Raw genomic sequence first — 26,485 nt, 5'->3', positions numbered from 1 at the left:
CATCAACGATGAAAACAGCATGAAGGTTTTCTAAGGCTGAAGTCCAGCTGGAGCCGGTGCGGTGAAGGAGAGGCCGCCCCCTGCTGGTCGACTGGAGCAACGACATCCGAGGAGGGAAAGGCAAAGAGAGAGGAAGAGGAGGAGGAGGAAGGGTTGTGTTTTCACCTGAGTCCTGCTGTCTGTCTAATGATCTCTGAGAAGTTCCAAACATTTAAAAAATCATGCTTCATTAGACAACGTGGCGATCAACGGAAACATCAAAAATGGCGTCAAAAACATGCGACTTGGTGAGGATGAAGGCAGGCATGAGGAGCAGAGTGGCTCAGGCAGGCAGACATCACCAACAGAGCACAGAAGATGACAGGACACAGATGGAGCACAGCAGCACTGATGGTGTTAGCAAGCAGACCGAGACGGCTTAAACAAAGTCCGGGCGCTGCGGGGACTCAACATGGCTCTCTACTAAACAATCACAGGTACGGAAGAAGATTAGGGCCACTAAAAAATAGTAACTCTGAATTTAATGTCAGAATTAAATTCAGGATTCTGAAAGAAACTCTGAATTATGAGATTAAATTCAAAATTATGAGAAAAAAGTTAGAATTATAAGATTAAAATCATATTTCTGAGCTTAAATTCAGAATTCTGAAAAAAGGCAATTTTGAAAAAATTCAGAATTCTAAAAAAAATTCTGAGTTTTATGTTAAGATTAAATTCTGAGATTAAAGCCAGAATTTCTTTTTTCCAGTGATCCTAATCTTCTCCTGTACAGAGGAGACTCTTGTTAAAAATTATTTTCTTCCTCTTAGAGAAAATGTCGATCAGAAATGTGCAAACGTTGCTCCATGCTTTAAAGATAGTGCAGCTTGTTTTTTTTTAATGTTTTTGCACTTTCAGCTCAAATCCAGATGTAAAATTACAAAATAAAAGCTGCTTTAATGAGAATAAAGCTTCAATAGTTAGGACACTCAGTCCGTTTGAACAACCGTCTCATAATTTCATGCTGATGCGTTAAAAAGACGAACCATGAGAGCGAATCAGGATGCAACTGAACGAAAACAAAGATGGCGTCGTTAATGAAATCTCTGACTTTCTGCTGATTATGGAAGCACAGAAACATGCATGGCCTCCTTCTCCCCGCCCCCCAGCCTCCACCACCAATCATTATCAGCGTGAGCCCTCCACCAGCCAATCAAATCGCCCGGCCACTCTGCAGCCCTCAGGAACCTGCAGCCACGAAGAGGAGAGAAACCGTTATAAACAAACGCACTTAAAAACTTCAACACAGAGAGAAAATTGTGTTTAACATGAAAAATTTAAACTTTCAGAGAAACTTAAGTTTTCTGCAACACTAGCTGCGTTTCCATTAACCAGATGAATGCACAATTTGACATTTCGAAAATAAATTTGCTTCATAGAAACACGCCAAATTTAAAAAAAAAAAAATCATTATTTGAACAAAAGGTTTTGTGCTAAAATGAGGTGTTTTAAGGAAATTAATGTATTTCTTAAACCGCAAAGGAAAAACTTTTTCGTAAACGAGTCCCATGATCAACATAAGGATGTTACTACTGCCGGAAACCACAAAGACAACGACAACAGGAAGTGGCAGGAGGATAATTTTTAATGAATTATTGTGTGAACAAACTTGTTCACTTGGGAATTTAATTGCGTTTCTTATTTAAACACTTTACTTGTGAAATTGTGTTTTTTTTTTCCAATATTTGCTGAATATCAACAGTTTTGCACACATTTGTAATGGAAACGCAGCTGCAGCTAGGTTGTCACAAACTAAAGCACCACATCTTCTTTCAAATATTTTAATTTGTTTATGCCAAACAGACAATAAAAGCTTGGATTTGGAACAAACCAAAAAGAAACACACAGCAGAATAAAATCTGAATTATTGAAATAATCCTGCAAACTTCATACAAACATCCTTCTTACTGAACATGAAACCAGATCCTAAAAGACGGCCATGTTGCTTTTCTTCCTTCCACCGAATCCCCACCAAACCACCAGGCTAAATCCTCACATTTGCTCATTTTATGCACAAACTGAACTGTGAACTCTGCAGAAAACAAGGAAATGTTCATTTGTGCAGCAACTTCTATCAAGAAACTTTAAGAATCAGAATTTTGTACAATTATTAATAAACGCTAAGAGAAAGTACCTAAAGTTTTTAAATGTTGGTAATAATAATAACTATTGAAGAGAAAGCATGAGGTCAGAACGAGGCTGCACAAAACTCTGCAAATCTAAAAAAGATAAAATAAACTTTCCTGAAACTCTGCAGGTGTAAGCAGCTCAGTTTGTGGTGGGAATTGTTTGCAGGAAGAAAAGCATAAAAAGTCATCTTAATATTTTACTTCTTAAAAAACTGCATGAAATGAACTTGTGTGAATAAAAACTGCATTAATGAAGACAAACCGGCAGGATGGCACAGATAACAAAATAGTGCAAAAATGCACAAAAACACACAAAAAGAGCTTAAAATCAGGGAACTTGATTGTTTCATCCAAAAAATAAAATAAAAAGTTTCTAATATATTACATAACGTTATCTAAAATAATCTGATTGATACTGAGCTCAGCAGGTTTGCCCTGTTTGTCCCTCCCAGCACCGGTCCAGGGGGACGGACGGCGTTTGGATGCTGCGGCGCCACGCTGACGCTAGAAGGCAAACATGGAGGCAACGACAGACAGGAGGCGCCGGCGCCTCAGATGTACGTCACGGCACCTTTGCTGTTTTTCTCGATGGTGATTTCTACGTAGGAAGTGGGAACGTAGCCTTCCTCGCCACTCTGCTTCCTGGCCCGCGTCCAGCCGTCGCCTTTGTCCTCTTCGATGATGTACAGCACCTGCAACAAAAACCCCAACATGGCCGCTATGAGCAGTAAAACGTAAACAAGGCGTCCAGTTTGAACCCAACTGGTTTTCAAACTTGCAATTGGAATAAAGTAAATTATTCCAGAGTTTGATTCATAATCTGATCAGTTATTCGGTACTTGAGTCAACTTTTTACCAAATACTTTTTACTTTTACTAGAGTAAAGATATGTTCAGTTTAAATTTTGGGAACTTTATCTGCCTCTGGATGTCATTCCCACCCTTGAGGTAAATAATTTAAAACAAGTCTTGAAATAAATGTGTTTTTGCAGGGCTAAAAGTCACTTAATTCTCTGAAGGCTAAAACGTGGCATGCATGTTGTTTTACAGAAGGCCACATGATGGCGCCATTGCTTCACAAAGCAAAGAACTGATGAACATTACCTCATCCTCTGCCATCGTCAGAGTCCCCTCATTCTGACCTGCAAAACAAAGAAACATCATCAGAAAAAATGCTGCTTACATTTACAAACATTCAAGTCTGAAAAAAAACAGTTATTTTTGACTGATTCTGTCCAAAACCAGGTGTGTCTAAAAGCAAACTTTGCAATAAGGGTAAAAATATGACCAATCATTTCCTGACAGTAGAAAATGTATTTGCCTTTTTATAACCAAACTTTTATAAAAAGCAAAGTTGAGAAACAACTTTGTGGTTGTAAAACAGCTTTTATTTAATTTATTAAACTTGGTGCATATGAAAATAACTCAAATATTTTTCTTTTGAAAATCAGATTATATTTCTTTCAGTACAGAAAATGTGTAAAATTATTTGAAAGTTTGGGATTTATAATGAATAACAACACTTTTGTACAAAAAAAATAAAAAACTAAAAATGAATGAAATCTTTAATTGCTTGTTTTTATTTTAATCTTTCTGTTATTATCATTTACTTTGATTTTATTTTGAACCACGTGACAAAAATAATCATATTGTAAGCTACAAATATTATAATCATATTATTTGTCTTTTAAGCCTCACCACTAGGCCCTTATATCAGCTATATTTGGTAAATGAAATAAAACAATCTTCTTACTCCAGTTGTATCTTTCACTCACTATCAAAGTGAAATAAAGTCAGAGAGCAAATAAACACGCTACAATTCACCATTTTAGAGTCAAACTTAGCTTAGCTTAGCCTTAGCTTATCCTGGGCAAATTGAGCAAACAGAAAATGTCCAAATAAAATACAAATAAAAATTATCGTTCTTAAACATAAACAGACTGTAACTTACCAGTCCTATAGAGTGGGAACTCTCATAAAAAACACAAAACTACCTACAAACCACTAGGCCTGTCACGATAACAAATTTTGCTGAGCGATTAATTGTCTAAAAATTATTGCAATAAACGATAATATTGTTTCAAGACCAGTTGACCCTGATTTAATGGAAATGATGTAATAATGCCTGCTATTTCCTGCCATAGATAGATACACTTTAATTTGAAAAGAACACATAACACTGGAACCAAAAGAGTGCAGATTATGGAGTGTGTATTGGCCTTCAGTAATCACTAGATTTAAACAGAGAAGACGGGAACATCCCACTACCTGACACTACATGACAATCTCAGATCGTTGGCCGATCTAACCGATCATCCTGCAGTGTGTGGTGAGTTAGGGTAGACTGTCGTGGCCGCTCTAATCTAAATCAGAGGTTTTCCCTGACTGGGAGCGTAACGCTGAATGTGACAGGTAGCCAATCAGAATGCCGGATTCTCCTCCTGCTTTCTGAGGGGAAATTACGGAGGGGAATCCCAAACAGCTGACACGGTGCAACCCGAAGTCCAGCGGACATCGGAGATGATATGTGGAAACAACATTAATGTTTATTCAACATTTCGAGAAAGAATATTACAGGCCTTCTAACCACAACTTCCGCCGATCCGCTTCCTGATCTGAACAAAACATTACTCAGAAAACGGCCGCGCCCCCTGGTGGCGAAGCTAAGCACTGCAGCAGTTACCGTCGAAGGAGTAGAGCGCCTTGCAGTGTCCGATGACGGGCAGCGGGTCGTCGTCGTCGAACTCGTCGTCGAACTCGTGCGGGTCGTGGTTGGGTTGGGCCGGCTGCGCGGGGCGGTGCTGCGGCGTGCGATGCGGCGTCTGATGCTCCTGGTTGGTGTCGTCATTGTAGCTGCCCTCAGGGCTGATGGGAAACAAAAAAATTTAATTTAAACAGCAGGAGAGCTGGATAAAAGGAAAAAACAGCTGATCTGGATCAGGGATGTTCTTAAAGGGCCGGTTGTTCCAGGACGTACTGATGAAAAATAGTATTAATAAATAGTTTGTGTACATTTATAAATACTGAACATCTTTTATTTTATGATTGTTTTTGTGATTTACTTTTGCAATTAAAGTCTTTTTATGGAGATAAATTAGAAATATTAAATTTTATATAATTTTTTAAACATGTGGTCTGTTTTAAGTTAATATTATGATTTCAATTTATTTAATGTTGTTTTATTGCCTTTACGTTGTTAATGGTCCATCTTAACGCTTGTCCCCACTCAAAAATGCAATAAAAAATATTTAAAAACCTCTACTTTTAATTTAAATGGATTTATTCAAATATTTCTACTAAAATCAAATCCTTCAAATTAAATGCTACAAAAGGGGGTAAAAATCTTAATCTAAATCAAAAGCAGTACATTGGCTCTTTTTTATACTGTCCAGAGTTTCAGGGAACTATTACTGAAACAAATAATCAGATTAATCGATTATTGAAATAATCGTCAACTTGTTTAGTAATCAATTACCAAAAAAATATTTTTTATTTAACAGTTTAAACCTTTTTATACTGTATTAGAAATACATTAAAAGATGCAAAAAATAAATAATTCCCTTCATTTTTCAAAAAAACATTTTATTGCCTAGTATGTGACACTTGATCATTTATAGCAAAGGAGGAATCTACAGATACAAATATCCTGACATCAACATGTGAGATCAAGGCTGATCTGGTGATTAGTTCTTGGACTCGTTGATCAAAAATTGGGTAGCAAATGTGCTAAATAGCATAAATAGCATTTTTTCTACAGTATTTGAACCGACTGAAGCTAAAACTGCTGCTTAAGGAGTTTCAGTGTAGAACAAACACATTTTCTGTTATCTTAAAATGCAAAATGTTTATATTTTTGTACAGTTTTGGTTAATTATTGCTCTGACTTGTTTTCAGCAAATTGCCTGTTTTTTGTTTTTTTGAGTTTGTAAACTCCAGATTAATCGATGACTAAATTAGTTGAGGATTATTTAATTGATTAATGGTGATTAATCAGCCCTCAGAGGTAGGCGGCTGGCTGGTCACCTCTCCCTGCCGTGAGGCGTGTGGTGGTGGTTGTCTGCGCTGTGCCGTCGGTCTCCTCTGGAGCTCTGCTTCCCCTCCACCTCCGACAGCCACGTCTGCACACAGAACCACAAGAAGGATTTAGATCATCCGTTCGTCATATTCCACCATCACAAACAAACAACTGGTCGCAATAAATCAGTTAATAGCACAAAAAATTAAAACGAACTAAGGAATTTTCATTTGTATGATTTATTATTTTTCTCTTTCTACCAAAAACTGGATGATTAAAGTTTTCATTCTTCTCCTCATTTTGAAGGACAGTTTTGTTTATACGGACTTCATAATCCATTTCATCTGTTGTTTTATTTGTCTTGGATATGTAAAAGTATTCCAGCTCCAGTGTTAAATGTTCATTAGAAATTAAAGTTTACTGATTGTTGAGAATGTGTTCTTGCATTATTATTACTGTAATATTACATGAAAATGGTCTCAAAACAACGTTGTTGTTTATTGCAGCACCGATTGCAGTTTTCAGGCCGATCACCAATTACCAATTTTTTAAAAGCCTTCTTATTTTTGCTACCACCAATTTTTTTGTCTGAAATCTGAAATTTTGTCACTAAATATTGAAAGAAAGCGACTTAACAGTGGGTGACTGTTGTTAAGGTTCAGACGTGACCCGGTGGGCCGGTCTGTCAGGCGAACCTCTCGCAGCAGAACAGAGGAGCACAGAGGCTGATTTTAAACGTTTACTGAGGAAGATGAGATCGGTGGATAAGACCAGCTTCACATACAACCATCAGCTGATCATCGATCCTCCAAAGTTAAGGAAACCATCCAGCCAGTAAATCGGTGCATCCCTACTTTTAGAAGAATTTATCGTCCAGAAAAAACCGTCAAACCTCGTTTTTGTGGATTTCTGAGCGCAGCTTCTGGATGTTGCAGTTGGTCTCAGAGATTTTGGGCTGCAGGCTGTTGGGGTCGCCCATCTGCGGGTTCTTCTCGTACACGTCCTTCATCTTGTTCAAGGCGTCCCTGACAGAAACGAACAGGTTCAGCAGCCGGACCTGCAGCTCCTCCCGACGCCTTGGCTGGCGACCTCTCACCTCTGATCCGTTTCCTTTTGCAGCTCCCGGTTCAGTTCGTCGATCTTCTGCTGCAGCCGCTTCCTCCTCTGCTCAGGAGGCAAATGGCTGAAATCCTCCAGAGACGGAACCTGCCGATCAGAAAACACCATTAGGACGAATAATCAGAAAACGCTACAGGCAGTGTTAGTGTATACACACAGGAACACGACGGTCCATTTCTACACTTCTGGCACCTGAGGTTTAGCATGAGCCACACAGATACAGAAACACAACAGAATTGACTTAAAATGTAAATTTTTAAAAGACACAGACATAAATGTGTTGTATCTGGTAACTCTGCGCCAGTTCATCACACTAAAATACACCAATAGTTTCAGAAGTTTGGTTTAAACACGTAAAAATGATTTAATTAGTTCTGTCTGGACAGTTAGGTTGTAAAGGGGTGTGCAAACTTTCTGCAACATGGGCCAAAATCATCTGCTGTTTATCTTTTCATGTATGGAGTTCTGAGGCTGTCGAGAAGCTTAAATATTTGTGATCCATTTTTATTCTTTGGAGTCTCAAGAAAAAAGACTTTCATATAGTGACACGCTTAGACCAATGTATCATGAAATTAAAGGAAAAGCAGAAAAAATGGTTATTAGCAGGTGAATATTTTGTGTTGAATCTGACATTTTAGTCAGAAGATTTCAATTTGTGTGCCATAGTTTTATCCCAATTGAAAGAAAAGGTAAAAGTTTTTGAAACCAAATTTGTCTCAATTATGGGTCACACAAAATCAATCCAGAGGCGGCAAATGGCCCCCATGCCGCACTTTGGACACCCTTGCTGTAAAGTTTTATAATGCAGGACTCCTTTATAGGTGAATAAAGTATTATTTCTGCAAATTATTGTTTTAGTTTGACACATAAAACACTTTGTGTGCCTGTTTTACAGGGGAACTATTCTAACCTTGGTGCAGCAGCTACTGAATCTCTGGATCTACTGGTGGTGTATCGACACTAACGGAGTTCCTACTGCTGGGTCTCTACTGGGGTTGTGTCGACACTAATGGAGTTCCTACTACTTTACACACTGACTCACCATCTTGGCCGACCACTGAGCGTTAACCGTTAAAGAAAAGAAACATTCTGATTAGTTTTCAGTGAAAAACATGAACAAAAACAAATTAATCGGTTTTGTTCAGATTTGGTTGCTAAATATTCAGAAACTTTAGTTAAAAAAAACATCATTTGCATTTAAAAACATTAAAAAACAACCAAATGATGTAAATAATTTAAAAAGCATTTATTATTAGAGATGTAATAATAATATTTGGTCTGAAATGATTAACAATGATTAATCGATTAATTGAAATAATTGATTAATTGTTAACTAGAGTATACAGACTCTAAGACATGCCATTTTCTACACAGAACTTCCCAAGTGGCTGTTTTAGCTTCAACTGATTAAAATTCTGTTAAAAACAAAAGAAAAAATCTATTATAAGAACTTTTTGCTAATTATTAATTGATTAATCCAAAAAATAATGAATAAATCAGCTGTAATAAGCCGAGCAGAGACGGCTGAGCTCTTCTAGCTGCAGGTTCATCCTTTGCTTTAGCGTTCACTGCATGAATGTTGTTCATTTTGAGGTATAAAAATGTTTCTTATTTTAAAAAAAGGATTATTTGTTTATTTGCATATTTTAATGTAATAAAAACTATTTTTTGCAGCCATGAAAATCATCCAGTCCCAGATTTCTCTTGGCACCGAGTCTGACTGTTATTCACCAGTTTATGCTGAACCATCTGAGGCTCAGAGCCGTTTTCTCAGCTTTCAGACGTGTTAGCACACAAACAGAACCGCAGGCTGAAGCCAAACCAACATCTCTAAAATAACGTTTGTTTGTTTATCGCCTCTCCACATGCAGCAGCGAACCAAAAACACAGCAAACATCAACCCAAAAACCAGCAACACACCGTCAGCCACCAGGGATCCGCGGCTCTGATTGGAGCAAACCTCCGTCTTCCAGACAAAATCACACAAAAACAACAAAATGAATCAAAAAGAAAAGAGGAAAACAAGAAAAAACAAGATGTCTGCAAGCTGTTACGTTAGCTGCTGTTTGTCATGTGGGCCAAAATTGTTGAGGCAAAAGTAACCGAAGGCCAAAAAACAAAAATCAGGCAAATACAGAAACCTGATTTTTTTATGGATATTTATTGTAGTTTCAAAACTGTATTGCCATTGTAGATAAATAATAATAATAAAGTAAATTTCCACTAAAAACTCAGAAACTGGGATTCATCTCAGAAATTTTCTAGAAAAAATGTCAAAAATGTTCAACTTTCAGAATTTTCTGAGTTTCAAAAGTTAAAAATTTTCACCATTTTAAACTCAAAAATGTAAAATTTTATTTCAGAAAATTTCTGATTACTCAACATTTTTTATTTTGGAAATTTGCTACTCTATTTTTTTATTTTTCTTTATATGTACAATGGCCAAAATATGCCTTTGTAAATTTTGCACCTTTTCGGCTCCATTGAACAAATTTATTTCAGTAATAGAAACAGGATTTGGGTCATTTTCTTTCACATCGTCTGTCACAGTTAGTAAAGCTTAATAAATTAAATAAAAACTGATCTGGGTGCATCATAAACATGATTTTACATTTTGTTAAAACTCGGTTATAAAAAGACAAACACTTTCTGTTGTACTTTACATTTTCCATTGTAAGAAAATTACAAATTAAAAGTCTCCAAATTTGCATCATTTTTGAATTACAGATGAGGGCCGCACAAAATCAGTCCAAGGGCCACAAATGGCCCCCTGGCCGCACTTTGGACACCCCTGTATTAAGCCGTCATAATCCAGTTTAGGATGTCGCAACATTTGAGACGTTTTATAGAAAATCTGAACCTGTTCTTGCAGACATCCTGAAAAGAAACGATAAATGAAAACAGAAATAAAAACAAACCAGTTTCAAACTCATGGACTCGTCTTGTCTCACCCCTCTCCTCAAACCTCTCATGTTCTGAGGGATTCTGGGTATTGTAGTCTTAATCTCAGACAGATAGTGGCTTACAAGGTCGGAGCCGAAGCGCGACGTGGGGAAGAATTGGGAGACGGACCGCTGATGATGATGATGATGGTGGTGGGAGGAAGAAGGTGGCGGAGGAGGGAGAAAGGATGGGGACTGGACAGGAAGTCAGAATAAAACAGCTGTTAGCTTTAGCTTCCGTTGTTTACATATGTGGGAGTGAGTCGGCCATTTTCATAAAAACACTTCAGAAAGTTTCACTACTCTCTTTATTTTTGGTAAATTTACTCCCTACGCCCGGATTACAACATAAATTTTATCAATGTTTTGGTTATCAAATGTTAAAATGTCTAAATTGCCTCAACATGAATTGTGTTTCTTCAGTAGCTGCGTTTCCATTAGCCATAAAATCCCGTAAATTTGAATTCTGAAAATAAATTTGATTAATAAAAACATACCGATTTTGAAGAAATCTAGCCTTTTCCAATGAAAAGATTTTGCACCAAATCTGCAATAAAAACACTTTTTTCACAATAAACGAGTCGTGATGAACAACAGGATGTTACTACTGGTGGAAACGCCAAAGAAGACAACAGGATGTGATAGGAGGAGGATGATTTTTAATGACTTATCGCACCAAATTTACTCACATGTGATTTTAATTTCATTTCTTATTTAATGGACATACCACAATTACAAAATTGTGTTTTTGTATTAATAAGAATACCTACAAAATTTTGCACACATTTGTAATGGAAACGCAGCTACTGCTCTTAAAGCTGAGACATTTTGAATTGGGAAAATAAATAATTCTCTCTCGGGGTGAAAAGATCAGAATTTTGCCATTCAGACTATGGATGTGGGCTGAATATGGACAAAAAGTTTTAATTCAAATTTGGGTTATATTTCCTAGTCAAAGTAAGGAGAGTTTATAAACCAGAAGACGGAAAAGGCTCCCAAAGAACATTTCAGTCCCTCCAGTTTTTCTATGAATCTGAGATCACAGAAATTCACGCAAAGTCAACAGATTTTTCACACCAACATCACTGTAAATTTTTTGTGATTCTTTTCCAAAAATGGTCAAAAACATTGGGCTTAAGTGATGCCAACTCCCACCTGCAGGTGGCAGCATTTCCTCTGCTGCCTTTGCCTCAGCAGCTGTCAAATGATCGATGTAGCAATTAACCAAGAAGTTATTTAAAGACAGATAGAAAAGTTTGTGTCTCCAATAAGTCTGCTTGTTATTTTCTTTATCCCTCTTTTCTTCTACATGTATATTTTGGAAATAGTTTTTAACATATTTCGAAAGTCTCTCCAATGTTTTGATTGCACAAAAAAAATAAAAATAATTCACAAAAAACATTAGAAAAATCCTGAATGAATAATGAAAGCTCTTGATATCTAATTAGACATTTAAAAAAACTCAAATCAACTTTAAAAAAAGGAAAATTATTTTTAAAAAATCCCATTGATTTCAAAGTAATTATTTGACCTGATAGCTGATAAATGTACAAAACAACAGAGATTAAAGTTATCTAATTGTATTTCAGTGTAAGATTATGCTGCTGTACTAAAAACAATGTATTTATTTTAAAACCTTTAACTAGTTTCTTTATCAAGGTTGCTGATAAATATGGAAGGAACTACATATTTCAAATTAAAAATATTTTCAAGTCAGATAAAGTTTAGATCAGGACTGTTTTCCTGTTTGTTTCCGCATTTCTTCTTCTGTGTTTTCCAAGGCTGACTCATTCAGATGGAGCTGAACACCAGCTTCAATCTCAATCCCAGAGAATCGTAATCTGTCCTTAAGGCCGGTCCGAGTGTTGAGCAAACTGCTCCGTGTACACAAACACACACCCCATCTATCAAACACATTGCTGATACCATGAAGCAGCTGATTGGTTAAACATGAACCAACTGCAGGAGGTTAATCAGTGACCAGCGGCGTGCTTTAGCTGAGGGTCAGGGTCCAAAAACGGCAGCAGATTGGAAAGTATGGCTATAAAACCGGAAAAATTATTTAAAATAACTCCAAAATTGAACAGGAAGTTGGTAAAAGTGGAAGTAAAACAACATTAATGCAACATTTTCTCAAGGAAAACCACTGAGAACAAAACGTAAATAAACAGACCACAGAAATATTGGACAGTTTGACAAACATAGAAACATAAAAGAAGGGAGACGAGTTTTGTTATTTAATCGATCAGATTTAGAATTTTCTGACATATTTAACGTCTTAATGCCTGAATTTACATACAATTAAACAAACAAAACATGTTTTAGCTGTCAACTGTATGTGATTATGAATTTGAACTTTGTACCTACATTAGTGTAAATCTATGATGCTAATTAGAGCTACCAGGAACTTAAGGAATGAAAGAGACTTTTTAATCACAGTATGTATATTTTAAGTTCAGGAAGAACTAAAATATAATAAGAGGAACAATTAAAATATATGCTATGCTCATTTTAAACAGTGCAAAAACACAACAAAATGTATTTCCTGCACAGTCCCATGAGATCCTGGCACCTTTTCTGTTACAAACTGAATTTCAAAATTTTTGAAGAATTGTTTGTTTTCATCCTGTATCGTTTCAAATACAGCTAAATACTTAAAGTTTCTCTTACTGTATAACAAATATCATATTAGGGTTTCTAGTTATGTAAATAATACATTTATTAATCTTTTTTGATACGCAGCCATACTGAATAAATTAGAATATAGCTTGTCAGAGAAAAAGTAACTTTTGAAAATAACCTTTAAGCAGGTGTTAAACATACATTTTTATTAATCCCACATTTCTTCTGTTTTCAAACCAGTTTTCTATTGGTTTGATGTAAAATTATACTTTCATTAAGTGCTACCAGAAAATCATCATGATTAATAGAAATAAAGTGTTTGTTTTAAGTCAGACACTTTGAAACAAATGTGAATAATTAAAGTATGTCAGCGTACCTTTGGTTTCTTCCCAAACAGCCAGAGTTTATTCTTGCCTTTGCTTATCGTGTGTTTAGCTTCGGAGCGCGGCACCGGAGCCAGCTCTCTCTCGCCTTTCGGCGTGTTGCTGATGGTCCCGTCCGAACCCGTCCTGCTCAAGTTCTGACTGAAGTCCTCAAATGGAAAGTCTCCCGGTGGCTCGAAGCCGGATTTAAACGACTCCACCACGATAGTCGAGTCCTGGGAGGATGGAAAATGGAAACTGAGGGAATAGTTTCAACGGGATTGGGTTTTTTGTTCTTTGAAGGCTGATGTCGGTTTCGTACCCGCCGCTCGTCGACGGCTTTGGCAGCAGAAACCATCCCATCCAGACATTTGGTGATGATGGGAATGACTCTCCGCTCGGCCTCCGCGAAGCTTCGATACGTTTCACCGAGTTTTACCGTTCGCCGTTCGTCCATGCCTTGGAGATTCTGCATGCAGAGGAGGAAAAGATGAATGAATAAAACCCTTCCAGGCACTTGGTGCCCTTTTATAGCACAACTTCAGGTGTTGTGAAAATGCTGTTTATGTAAAATATGACTTAAAAGAAATTTTACTTCCTGATTTAACTCCTTGAAATTGGGCCTCTGTCTCTTTAAGAACTCCTGCTCTTTCTGAAGCTCCGCCAAACTTTGTAAATCAAGTTTAAACTTTTAATAAATCCACAAACTCATTTCAAAACATAAGTGAAGTAGGTGACATAAATAAATAAAACAAACCCAATTCTCTTCACCCACATAAATCTAATGCATCTTTGGAATCTAATTTATCTTTAATTTGAAAAACAAACACTCTTCATGTATACTGAGGCTGAACATGATCAACAAAAAGGTTTTAAAAAGTAATAAACACTTAAAAATACAAAGATAACAAAGGAATTATAAAGTGCGTAAGAACGATTGAATTGTTTTATTTACCTTAAAGATTTGTGGTATGGAGTTATTAAAATGTTTCCACTGCTCTCCGTTGAAGTTCTGGAGCTGAGCAGCATATTCGTTTTTACTCTCGTCCGCCATGTGGGTCCGCATGTAGAGCTGCGCTTTAGCCTGAACAGTTGATCATATAATTATGAAAAATCACACAAGTAATCCACTAAGGCCAACCTAAAGCCTAGAAATTCAGAAAGTGGTGTTCTAAATAATGTAAAATAAATAATAAAGCATTTCAGAGGACAAAGCGTAGAAATAGACTGAATAGATCTGCCCTTACAGATCAGGAACATTGTAATCGAAACCTGATCTAGATTTATTTCAATACAGACATTGGACCAGTGCGTCTCTAGGTTTGACATTTAACAGGCAATTTAAACCTAAAAACTTTCCAGTCCAGTTGAATTGAAACAATGTTGCAAAGAAACGTGGGCTAAACTTTCCAAACTGTGATGTTAAACAATGTTTCTGAAGATGAAACGACACATTACACATTATAACGATTTAAGAATAAATAATTTCCTTTTTCCTCTTTAGTTTTCTGCCAAACCACAGAAAGAAGTCAGCATGTACACTGCAAAAACACAAAATATTACCAAGTATTTTTGCTCTAAGTTCTAGTGCAAATATCTTACTACACTTTAGAAAAACAAAACAAACTTATAAGTAACTTTTCAGTAAAATATAGGAGCTTGTTTTAGTCAATAATTCTTTAATACTGATGAAAAAGTTCTAGTCCCGCTGGCATTTTAATTCCAGTGGCACTGTCCCGTTACCTAGCAACCCCAGCCAAGCACAGCCCGTTACCTAGCAACCCCAGCCAAGCACAGCCCGTTACCTAGCAACCCCAGCCAAGCACAGCCCGTTACCTAGCAACCAAGTTTCAGTTCCACTGGCAGATTATTTCATTTATAACATGGGAAAATGTCTTGTTGCAAGTGACATAGTCTGCCAAAAGAACAACTACTTTTTCTGCTATTTAAGGAGTTCTTTACTTAAAAAAAACTACCCATCTTTGGAATCTAATTTATCTTTAATTTAAAAAACAAACACTCTTCATGTACACTGAGGCTGAATATGAGCAACAAAAAAAGCTATTTTATCTTGCTGAAAAGTTATTTGTAGGTTAGTTTTGTCTTATTTCAAGAGTACCAAGAAACTAAGCCAAAATTTTCACTAGAAATCAGTGAAAACTTAGGAAAGATTTACCGTAGATAAATGATGTGACGGCTCTGCAGGTGGAAGCAGCTTACCTTCTCCACCTCTGACTTGGTGGCGTTGATGTCGTTATCTAGCCGGTCATAGGTACTCTGCGCTTTCTCCGCTTCTCTGCACTCCCTCTCAAACTTCTTTTTACTCTAAAAGGAAAAAAAGAGCATCCAGATTATTTCAAACACCAAAAATATTCATCGCAGCAGATTTGCATCTGTCTCGCTAAATGAGACGAGGAAAAATATGTGACTGAATCACGCAGAGATAGTTTACTTCCTGATGCGCCATCTGGATCGCATTAGCAGTAAAGCAAACAGCGAATAGCTGAGACATTACAGTTTGGTCACTAGGTGGTCACAGTTAAAGTCACACAGTCTACACACTGAAATGCTCAAGTTTACACTGCAAAACACTAAATCTTACTAAGTATTGTTAGTAGGCCTGTCGTGATAAACGATAAATCAATTAATCGCACGATAAATTAAACCTATTGACCTCATTTTAATTATCGGCTTTATCGTCTCTTCCTGCCTTTTTTTCCCTTTCTCTTGATGACACTGAATGAAAACAGGCTCAGCTCCGGTCTCTCCACTGACCCTCCCTTCCTCATTTCCTTAGTCTAATGTCCAGCGCACAAGACACGAGTTGTCTGCCGACTGTCGGCCCATTTTCTAAATCTGAGACACATTAACCGACAGAAATCCTAGATATAACGATTCTATCGGTTCATCGTGCCGTGTGGTTTTCAGCCACATGGGCCCAAAATAACGGCTACAAGTCCAGTTAACTAATTTTAAAACCAGGCATTAATCAGTGCTTTACTAGAATCTACCTGTGATGCATGTGGCTGGAGTCAGCGTAAAGTCCTGACTGAATGAAAATCATTGTAACCTATTTATGTCACGTTAACGAAGAACAGCTGAAAACTTACAGGGTTTATCAACTGCGGTAGCAATTTGGCTCCAACTCCTCTCCTTGTCATTTCTATATTCTTTCTCGAAATGTTGAATAAACATTAATGTTGTTTCCACATATCATCTCCGATGTCCGCTGGACTTCGGGTTGCGCCGTGTCAGCTGTTTGGGATTCCCCTCCGTAATTTCCCCTCAGAAAGCAGTAGGAGAATCCGGCATTCTGATTGGCTACCTGTCACGGTCAGCGTTTAGCTCCCAGTCGGGGAAAACCCCTGATTTAGATCGGAGCGGCCACGACGATCTACCGTAACTCACCATACACTGCAGGATGATCGGTTACGAAATCACCAGTGACAATCTTAGATCGACCAACGATCTAAGATTGTCATAAAGAGAAAATAGGGGCAAAAAATCGTGTAGTGTGAACTGTTGCATTAGGGAGTCGGATGGCCCATCTTCTCTATTTAAATCTACTGATTACTGAATGCCAATACAGTATACAGACTTTATAATCTGCACTCTTTTGGCTGAATGCAGTATTTATTTTCACTTTGGCTTTATGTTGTTTAGTTTTTATTCAAGTACGTTTTCTGTTAATGGAGACTGAGAATCCATTTTATTTTTGTTTTTGGTTGTTTTGTTTATTTAGTTTATCAGTTCCAGTGTTATGTGTTCTTTTCAAAATAAAGTGCATCTATCTATGGCAGGAAATACCATGCATTATTAGTCATTTCCATTAAATCAGTGCCAAAAGGTCTTGAAACAATATTATCGTTTATCGCAATAATTTTTTAGACAATTAATCGCTCAGCAAAATTTGTTATCGTGACAGGCCTAATGGTTAGTCTATTTTTATTTTTTTTAGAAAACTTGAAATAAGCCTAAACTAATAGGGGCTTGTTTTAAGCTAATAGGTCCTCAATATTGATAAAAAATAAAAAATAAACTATTTCCGTTAGCAGATTATCTGACTTGAAGCAAGATGTTATTAGTGGAATAATCAGCTGCTAGGACTGATACTTTTAAATTGAAATTGAGGACTTATCAACTTAAAACAATCTCTTACATTTTATGTGTAAGTTAGTTTTGTCTTATCTCAAGTGTACTGAAAAACTAGGCTAAAGATACTTGGTAAGGTTTTGTGTTTTTGCAGTGCAGTAATACAGTTGAGAGCTTCAGATCTGCACTGATATCTTTGTCTTTTTCCTGGAAACTGTCCTTGCCAAGAAGGGAACAAAAATGATGCTACAATTTCGGAATATGATAAAAAATAATTAAAGCCACAGTTTGTACTATTTAGCACGGAGCCAGCTTCTTAAAACAGATTTAAATGGAAGAAATGTTTTTGTTTTCTGTCCAAAATGGGTAAAAAGATCAGTGGGGACTCAGTTTATCCTTCGGCTAACTGTTAGCATTTCTTTCATTCCTTCCTGGTGTCAGTTAGTGCCGCTGCTCGTCCCTGACAGAAAGTGTTTACCATAAACACATTTTCTCTCCCAACCCCCAGACTTACGTTGTCCATCTGTTTCCAGCAGTGATCCAAAAACTGCTGAGCCTTCCTTCCTTCCTGTAGGTGCTGCTCATTTCCACACAGAAACAAGAAACACGTAAATAAGCAGACCACAGAAATATTGGACAACGTGACAAAGCAACATGAAAGTAGGCGGCGGGTTTTCTTATTTCAGCAGGTAACTGCCGTTTTCTAACATATTTAACATCTTCATGCCACAAAAATGTATGTTTTTGCTGTCAATCATATGTGAAACTACTTAGAGATTAGAAATTTGAATTTTGTACCTACATTAGTGTTAATTTAGGTATGATGCTAATTAGAGCTACTAGGAACTTAAGGAATGAAAGAGACTTTTTAATTACAGTGTGTCTATTTTAAGTCTAAGAAAACTTTGAAACAATTAAAATATTAATATAGAAAACATTAGGAAGCCAAATTATATGTTTTATTGCAAAATGTGGTAGTGTGGTAATATAATTATCATTATATCACTTGAAAATGGCCTCAAAATAACAATATTATAATTTTTAGTGTTAACATCTGAGGTAATTTATCATCCAGGAAAATTTATTGTGACAGACCTACTAATAAAATGGATTATATGGTTTACTAAATCAATACTGATGTTCTTCTAATTCAGTTCAGTTTCATTCAGAAATATTTCAAAGTTTTATACTTTGCTTTATCATGAAACCTCAAGTCTAATATGCATATAAAACCAATGAAAACCAAACTTTAATATGAAATAAAACATGATAAATTATGGCTCAAAACAACTAGAGGCCACTATTCTCCCAAAACACATCAACATTTCCAATTCTCCAGCAGCAGATGGTAGAAACAAGACGACAGATGGATAACATCATATGCAACAGATTATTCCTCAGAAAACAAGCGACGCAGAGGAGAGGAGCGAAACATCTGCTTTCAGGACGGCGATGTTGGGAGCCGTGACAGCACTCACGTGTTTCCGCTCGGCCTTCAGCTCCTGGCTGTACCTCATCAGCTCGTTGTAAACCTTGTGGGACATTTCCTCCGCCACCACCTCCCTCTGGCCGGCGTAGTCGTTCAGCTCGCCCAGAATGGAGTAGAACGACAGACACGATGTGAACCTACATGAAATATTAATTTAAAGAGTTTAAAAATCACTGTGAATTTAGCTGGAAAGACTTTAATGCAGCAAAACAGATTCCAGCTGAGACAGAACTGCAAAAACACTTAATTTTATCAAGTATTTTGTCTAGTTTCTAATGAAAATGTCTTGGTACGCTTTGAGACAAAACAACTAAAAGTAACTTCTCAGCAAGATAAATAAGCTAGTTTTAGGTAAATAATTCTTTAATATATATATTTTAAAAAATAACTAATACTAGCTACTACAGTTTGTATCTTTATTCAAGAACTATTGATTTAAAACAAGTTTATTTATCTTACTGAGAAGCTACTTTAAGGTTATTTTGTCTTAATTCAAGTGTATTAAGATATTTGTATTGGAAACTATACAAAAAATAACTGAAAAGCAACTTTTCAGCAGGAGAAATAAGCTTGTTTTACAACAACAATTCTTGAATAAAATGTTTAAAAGTGCTAGATCCTCTGGCAGATTGTTGTTTGTTATCTTGCTGAAAAGTTACTATAACATATTTTTTGTCTTCATGGAAGTGTATTAAAATATTTGCACTAGAAACTAGACAAAAATACATACATGTTTTCAAAAATTACCCTGAATTTGGTTCAGTAACAACTTTTTCTTGGTAAAATAAATAATAAAGCAACAAAACTGGTGGATTCCAGAAAGTTCATCTTAGAAAGCTGCAAAAACGCAAAATATTACTAAATATTTGAAGATAAAATAACTTAAATGTCACTTCACAGCAAGATAAACAAGCTTGTTTTTACAACAATAATTCTTGAATATATATTATTAAAAGAACTAGTTCCACTGGCAGATGTTTCCACTTATGAGACATTTTTACTGTTTTGAGTGAGAAAAATCTGCCAGTGGAACCAGCACTGTGTCTATTCAGGAATTGTTGCCTGAAAACAACCTAATTTATCCTGCTGAGAAGTTACTTTTGAGTTACTTTTTATCTTAATTCTTGTGTAATAAGATATTTACACTAGAAACTAGACAGAAACACTTAAAAGAAACTCCTCAGAAAGATAAATAAGCTTGTATTCAGTCAATAAATCTCAACGACAGATATAAAACAGTACCAGTTCCAATGGCAGATGTGGTGTTATTGTTACGCATGGTTAAAAACTACAAATGGCCACCTGTGATGACGTCATAAAAGAGCGTCATGCTCAGGTAGTCCAGGTGACGTTGATTGCTATGTGGATGCCCATGCTGGGAGTTTGGTGATTCCGAATAAACTAATCACGATGATACAGTTTGACTCAGCGCACTCTTTCAATAACACGACAGCAGATTTTTCACATCTGTGTAGATAATCAGCCATAAAAATCTAAATTGATGAATCTCTAGTTTATCTTATTTTGAAAATATTTTCAAAAATATTTAAAAAATTAGTTTTTCTTTTCAATAATCCTTATTTCCTGCTCATTCAAACCTTCATAAACAATTAACTTTTATTCATAATGTATTAAAACGAGCATAAAATAAGAGGAAAACCTTTCTCTACATTGAACCATAGATAATTTCCATGATCTAATTTCAAGAAAAGTGGCTGAGCAGCTGTTTGTTGGAAAAAACAAAAACCTCCAAACAAATGAAACAAGAATTAAAGTTTTTTTCCTCATAAAAAATTAATTTCTGAGTCTTTTCCAACTTTAAGGAAGCTGTAATAATAAAAATGTAGACCGTTCATGTGGTTTAAGGGACAGAAAGATCTCCCCTGACCTCCACAGACCCTTCCACATTCCTGCCGTCTAAGTGATGAACTGCATTGTTTGGTAATTTTACAGGCGGGATGTGAGCAGCCACATCAAACATGCTTTTTTAAATGACCAGTCAGAAATTATTCATCGAGATTCCAGCAGGGTTTTCCATTGTTCCAGTCCACAGGCATCCGAAAGCATCGAGAAAGGATTAAACTAAAACGACGTCCTCACCTTGGCTCTTCATCTTTTGAACGTTTTGGACAATATTTCTTCACCAGATTCCTACAAGGGAAAGGGGGAGACATAAAAGCTGAAGGCACTGTCTGAAATTTTAATCCTGCAGGTACAAAAATGCTGAAAGTCAGACTGACACACATGCACACACACACAAACGAGAGGAGAGACATCCAAATTCAGCAGGAAAGGATCCAAGCATTAGAGATGAATCAAAGATTTAAACATCAAAGTCTTCGCCGGTCGTTTCCCTGAGGCTCCTGGAAATGCAGTTTGAATGAATTAACTGGAGCACGGCTAAAGGTGTGTTAGGCTGCATGTTTATGCAGATGCATGAGTGTGAGAGCTGTTATCAGGAAAAAAGAAAAAGGCTGGAAACAGACTCATACAGAGATACACGTTCAGTCATTCCTCATTTGATTCTTAAAGAAGTTTGCTGGTTTCTACCAGTTTGGTTACGAAGAAACAGAAACAGGCATTTTCATTCTTTATTTCAATATTCTCAACATCAATATGTCGACACGTTGAAGCATGATGTCACACCAAGACCCCGCCCCCAGCTTCCTGCTGGAGGGCCAAAAAGCTGCCCGCTAACAAGACTAGCATCGGTTTCAGCTGTTAAGTTGTTAACCTAATGCAGTAAATACTAAAATAAAAAGGGACACAGTGCTTTGCTACTAATTGTCAATATAATGACAATTTGATAAAGTCAGGAAACGGCTTTAATCAAAAAATAGCACGAGAGAGGGAAATAGGTCAGCTATGCTAGCTTGACTATGACAACCTTCACATGTAGATGTGCTGTGGAATCCTATGTGTTTTGGTTCAGTTAAAAAAAACAAATAAATAGATAAAAAAAAGGCGACCTGAACACCAACTCTGGCACATCATCAGTAGAGCAGGTGTTTAAATTAGCTAATCAACCAGCGCTGTGTTAGATTAGCTAATAGCTAATCTAACACAGCTATTAGCTATTAGCTAATAGCTAATCTAACACAGCGATCACTTAAATAAACATCAAGCCTGAAAACATGAAACTGTAAAGGACTGAATGTTCTGCTCTTTATTTGTGTTATTTTTTGGTGTTGAATTCTGATACGTTAGCGGTGTTGTTGCTGGTTGCTATGGCAACAAGTCTGCGTAGCACAGCTAACGTAGAGAGAGAAGAAAAAAGAAGAATACAAGTGGCTTCGAGTTATGCTTCAATGGTTTTTATGCATTATTTTTCACTTTTGCACGCTGCACTAAATTAATAATACCTACATCTCCAGAAACGCAGCTACTGTCTCAGTATTTTTTAAAAATGAAACCAGTGAAAATGTGACAACCTTCGACTTCCTACGCATCATTAGAGAGAAAAATGGCTAAAATTTCAGCCATGATTGCAGGATATGCAGGTAAGAATATATTTTTGAATCTGACAGCAGTAATACAAGGATTTGTGTGTGGGTGCGTGTGCATCTACCGTAGCTGCTTGGCATAGTTCTGCTCTATGTCCAGCCTCTCCTTAACAAACTTTGCATAGCGCTCAAGGAAGTCAATCCCCCACTGGGTGTGTTTGTCCAGATTCTCAAACTGGTCCTGAAATAAAAAAAAACAGGACAGAAAATTAAAAGAAAGAACAAAAGAAAAAAACACTTTACATGTGTTTTAGAAAACAACCACATTTCAGAAACCATTTTTATGCACATATTTTTGTACCTAATTAACACAATTAAACATTAATTTTTGCCAGTGTGCATGTGCAGACAAATGGTTTCTTATGGAGGTTCAAGATACATTTATTCTGTTAAAAACATTTATACAAAATACAAGAATCTCATATTCCAGTCTGTTGTTTGTACTTACAGCTCCATGCGTACAATAATACCAGGCTGAAAAACTACAATATTTTACAATATTTACTGTATAACATGGGTATCTAAAAATAAAATCAGGAGAAGAACAAACTGTTCATTCAGGCAGGCAGAGAGTGAGACTCCAAGCTGATAACAGGAAGGTTTAACAGATGAAAATAAAGTTGTTTTTTTCCTGAGCTATTTTGCTAACCTAGTGATTTTAATCGACATTTTTATAACAACTGATGTTATTATAGTTACTTGATCAAGTAATCAAGAATAATGAACTCAACAGTTCCACCAGGTGTTTGCTAATTGCTGCTGGCTAGTCTGAAGGAGCTGAGTGTGGGAGGAGCTTTGCCTCAAAGGCGGAGCTAAAGCCACCCAGGCGTTTAGCACTGCTGAATGGTTGCCATGGAGATTAAAAGATTTCTCAATGATGAAAAAAATCAAAGCAACACTCCAGGTTTGTTTTTGATGAGGCAAACATTATAAGTTTATGTAAAGCTAAAAAAAAAAAGTCAATTTTATATAATTCTGCCCCTTTGAATTAATGGATCAAACAGAATAAAACAGAAAACAAGATGGCTGAACATGACAGAGACCTGCCTTTCCTCCATCAACATACACTAAACCAGAACTGGGGACGTCATTGATCAGTTCTCTCACATTTGTTCTGGACGATAAATTGTCCCAGAAGTTATCACAGTAAATGATAATATTATTGTTTTGAGGCCATTTTCAAGTTCTTGGATTATTAAACCATTAATAATCCAAGAACACATTCGCAAAGATCAATAAACTTTAAATTTAAATGGACATTTAAACACTGGAACTGGAAGATATTTTAAATGAAACAACTGAAACCAAAAAGTCCAGTTGAGATCAAAACACCAGACTGAAGAGTTTTATCATCCAGGTTTTGGTAGAAAGAGAGAAATGATAAATCATGCAAATGGAAATTATTGAGCTTGTTTTAATTGATCATATTATTAATTGATTTATTGCTTATTGTGACAGGTGTATCTCAAAGGTAATTCAGTGACCAACAGGAAGGTCATATTTCAGTTGAACTACAGGACAGAATGTAACTGAATCAAAAGCAGAGGATGTAATCATGCTTGCTGCCTGCAGCAACCAGAGGCTGAACAAAACGCTGACTAATTATTGAACAAACAAAGCGACCCAGCAAGTCTGAACTGTGAAATAAAAACCCTCCGCCGGCCTCTTAAAGTCCTGCACATTTTTTGTTCAAAAAAGGAAAGAAAAACAGAAACAGGAGGTTTGACTAAGACGTGAAGCAGCAGTTAGCTCAGAGCCTCGCTCTGAATCACAGCTGTTGAGGTTTATTCTGGGTTTGTTTTAGCCGTCTTGCTCACGTCTGGAGCATCTCTCCGGCGCGTTCGCCTCCTGGTAGCTGCAAGGCGGCGATTGCATCAGCCTGTGTGACGGAGCTATGAATAAGTAATAGACTATGAGCTCATGCTGTAGTTTTTGGCTGCGTCTCCAGGTTCCTGTTCTCTCCGTCCGCAGGGAGAAAAACGGAGATGAAAACTGGAATCTGTTAGCAACAAGCGCATGAAGATGGATGTGAAGATTTTATTTAATTCTGTTTCAATCACTGATTACTTTCACTTTTAGTTAGTTAATTAATTTGCTCACAACAGAAGTTCATTATGATGATTTAATTTCCCTTTAGGACTTTTAAATTGAACTGACTCAATCAGAATAATAGATCACAGAAGTGACTTTATTTCAGACTGTCAGAGAGAATGCATTGGCCACTTTTAACTCCACTACAACATGTAAAAATCCTGTCGCAATTAGCAATAAATCAATGAATAATATAATAAATTCAAACCAGCAGAATCATTTCCATTTGCATGATTTATCATTTTTCTTTTTCTTCCAAAACTGGATGTCGTCCAGCAGTTCCAGTGCTAAAAGTTCATTAGAGTTTAAAGTATTTTTTCTTTGACAGTGTTTTTGTATTATTATGCCAATATTACCATTATAATGCTTGAAAACGGTCTGAAAAACATTATTATCGTTTATCGCGATAACTTCTGGACAATTTATCATCCAGCAACATTTGTTATCGCAACAGGCTTAGCGATAGATTCAGTTCTCATTGTTGGCACAGACTGAAACAGCATTTTGATAACTTGATCAGTTTTGTAGGAATTTTGATTCTAATAGATCAACACCACATTAGCACAGTTCTTTCTGTGTCCTGCCAGTCAGCTGGCTGAAACGCGGTCTACAACACTGTTCTGTAAAAATAAAGAAAAAGAAATGTAAATCTAATAAATATCGGTATTGTATTATTAATATCACTAAAAGAGACCGTCGCTGCACTGACATGTAGCTCTGTTTCCATCAGGGTCTTCCTGAGGAAAATCCTGATTCAGGAATCATAACGTCCACAAAAAATAAACCCATCAATCAGATTTTTATTTTTTGTGATGCTAGGGTGCCGTTTTATTTACAGGCGCACCAATTGCACTTTTCTTTAAGAAACTCAACCTGTGAACTCTGAATTTGGCTGATGAATTGTTTTGTTGTTTGAAAAGTCGCTAAATATAGAAACAAAGCCTGTAATTTGGGGTGCCTACAGTTCAGGCTGATTTATCGGCGCCGATACTTGGATGTGAAGCCGATCTTATCTACATCAGCAAAGGTCTAACAATCAACCACTGTTCATTTCTGCTCTGCTGTCAGATACGTCTGGCTGTCAGCCCCGCCTGCTGCACGTTTCTTTATCATGACTTTCTTACTATATTTAGCAACAAATTTCAGATTTCAGACAAAATAAATCAGAACTGGCCAAAATCGGAATCAGCATATCAGTTTTTAAAGATCAGCGATCAGTCAGAAAGCTGCAATCGAAGCATATCTACCAAAAAGTACATGTCATGTTTTTAAATCCATTTTCTTTCTCAGACAGGAAGTTTTGTGCTTTTTAAAAATTATTTAGTGATATATCCATGCTTTTCTCTCTTTGAAAACCTAAAAATGGAAAAAGAAAGATGATTCTGAATAAATAAACTTCCTGTGGATATTTCTAAAAAATTGTATCAGCATTTTCTGTGGAAATTCACTCCATGTTGTCACAGCAGTAAAACTGATTAATGAGCAAAATATAAATGACTAAAGGGGAGACTATGCTGTAGAAACATCACTAAAATATAATAAGTTCAGCTATTTGTTATAAATCACTTAAAAAGATTAAAATGTTTACGAATGAAAGTAAAATCGGTAAAAAAGAAGGACATCTAATACTTGGAGTATTTTAAAGGACATAAAGGGAAGAAGTGCAGTTTCAGGACCCTGAGCAACATTTTATCAGTCTTGACAAACTTGACCAGTCAGACATTTTTTACCCCTGAGATCTGACACCTGAAAGGCTGAGAGCTCCACTTCTTCACCACTTATCTGCTGTGATTCACTCACATCGCAATCTGGGAACAAATGAGTCACTTAGAGTCCAGAAGACGAAACTGAAAAAATCCTCATAAGCAGATTCCATCAGTTTTCCATACAGCGTTAATCTGTTGGCGTTACACAGGAAAAACACACAATTAATTAGCAGAGCTAATGCTGCGAACACCAGGAGCTGATCACACAGAGGAGAGCAGAATCTGATTCACACTGCAGGAAATGTCAGCCTGGCTGCAGACCCCGGGCTGCGTCTGCACACACACACACACACACACACACACACACACACACACAC

At 36.6% G+C, this 26,485-nt stretch overlaps 1 protein-coding gene across 3 annotated transcripts in view; it reads right to left on the bottom strand.

Moving 5' to 3' along the window:
* Positions 1–745: 745 nt before the first annotated feature.
* Positions 746–26,485, bottom strand: part of fnbp1l (formin binding protein 1-like) — a 46,660-nt gene continuing 20,920 nt past the window's right edge. The window contains exons 2-17 of one of the 3 annotated variants that reach the window (XM_016666675.1): positions 22,377–22,492; positions 20,909–20,959; positions 18,798–18,945; positions 17,834–17,896; positions 15,448–15,552; positions 14,183–14,311; positions 13,550–13,696; positions 13,242–13,463; positions 8,344–8,358; positions 7,279–7,388; positions 7,075–7,207; positions 6,191–6,285; positions 4,851–5,032; positions 3,272–3,309; positions 2,740–2,860; positions 746–1,227 (exon numbers count right to left, since the gene is read on the bottom strand). In XM_016666675.1, coding sequence (XP_016522161.1) covers positions 1,220–1,227; positions 2,740–2,860; positions 3,272–3,309; positions 4,851–5,032; positions 6,191–6,285; positions 7,075–7,207; positions 7,279–7,388; positions 8,344–8,358; positions 13,242–13,463; positions 13,550–13,696; positions 14,183–14,311; positions 15,448–15,552; positions 17,834–17,896; positions 18,798–18,945; positions 20,909–20,959; positions 22,377–22,492 — 1,683 coding nt within the window. In that variant the 3' untranslated portion in view covers positions 746–1,219. Of the gene's footprint in view, positions 1,228–1,806; positions 2,861–3,271; positions 3,310–4,850; positions 5,033–6,190; positions 6,286–7,074; positions 7,208–7,278; positions 7,389–8,343; positions 8,359–13,241; positions 13,464–13,549; positions 13,697–14,182; positions 14,312–15,447; positions 15,553–17,833; positions 17,897–18,797; positions 18,946–20,908; positions 20,960–22,376; positions 22,493–26,485 lie in introns of those variants that run through there. The other 2 variants (XM_016666674.1, XM_016666676.1) reach the window with 2 other exon arrangements.

Source organism: Poecilia formosa, unplaced genomic scaffold (assembly GCF_000485575.1).
Source record: "Poecilia formosa unplaced genomic scaffold, Poecilia_formosa-5.1.2 Scaffold767, whole genome shotgun sequence".
In the NCBI taxonomy this organism is placed as follows: domain Eukaryota; kingdom Metazoa; phylum Chordata; class Actinopteri; order Cyprinodontiformes; family Poeciliidae; genus Poecilia; species Poecilia formosa.
Note: the sequence above shows the minus strand (reverse complement) of the source record. Positions and strands in the feature narration are given on the sequence as shown.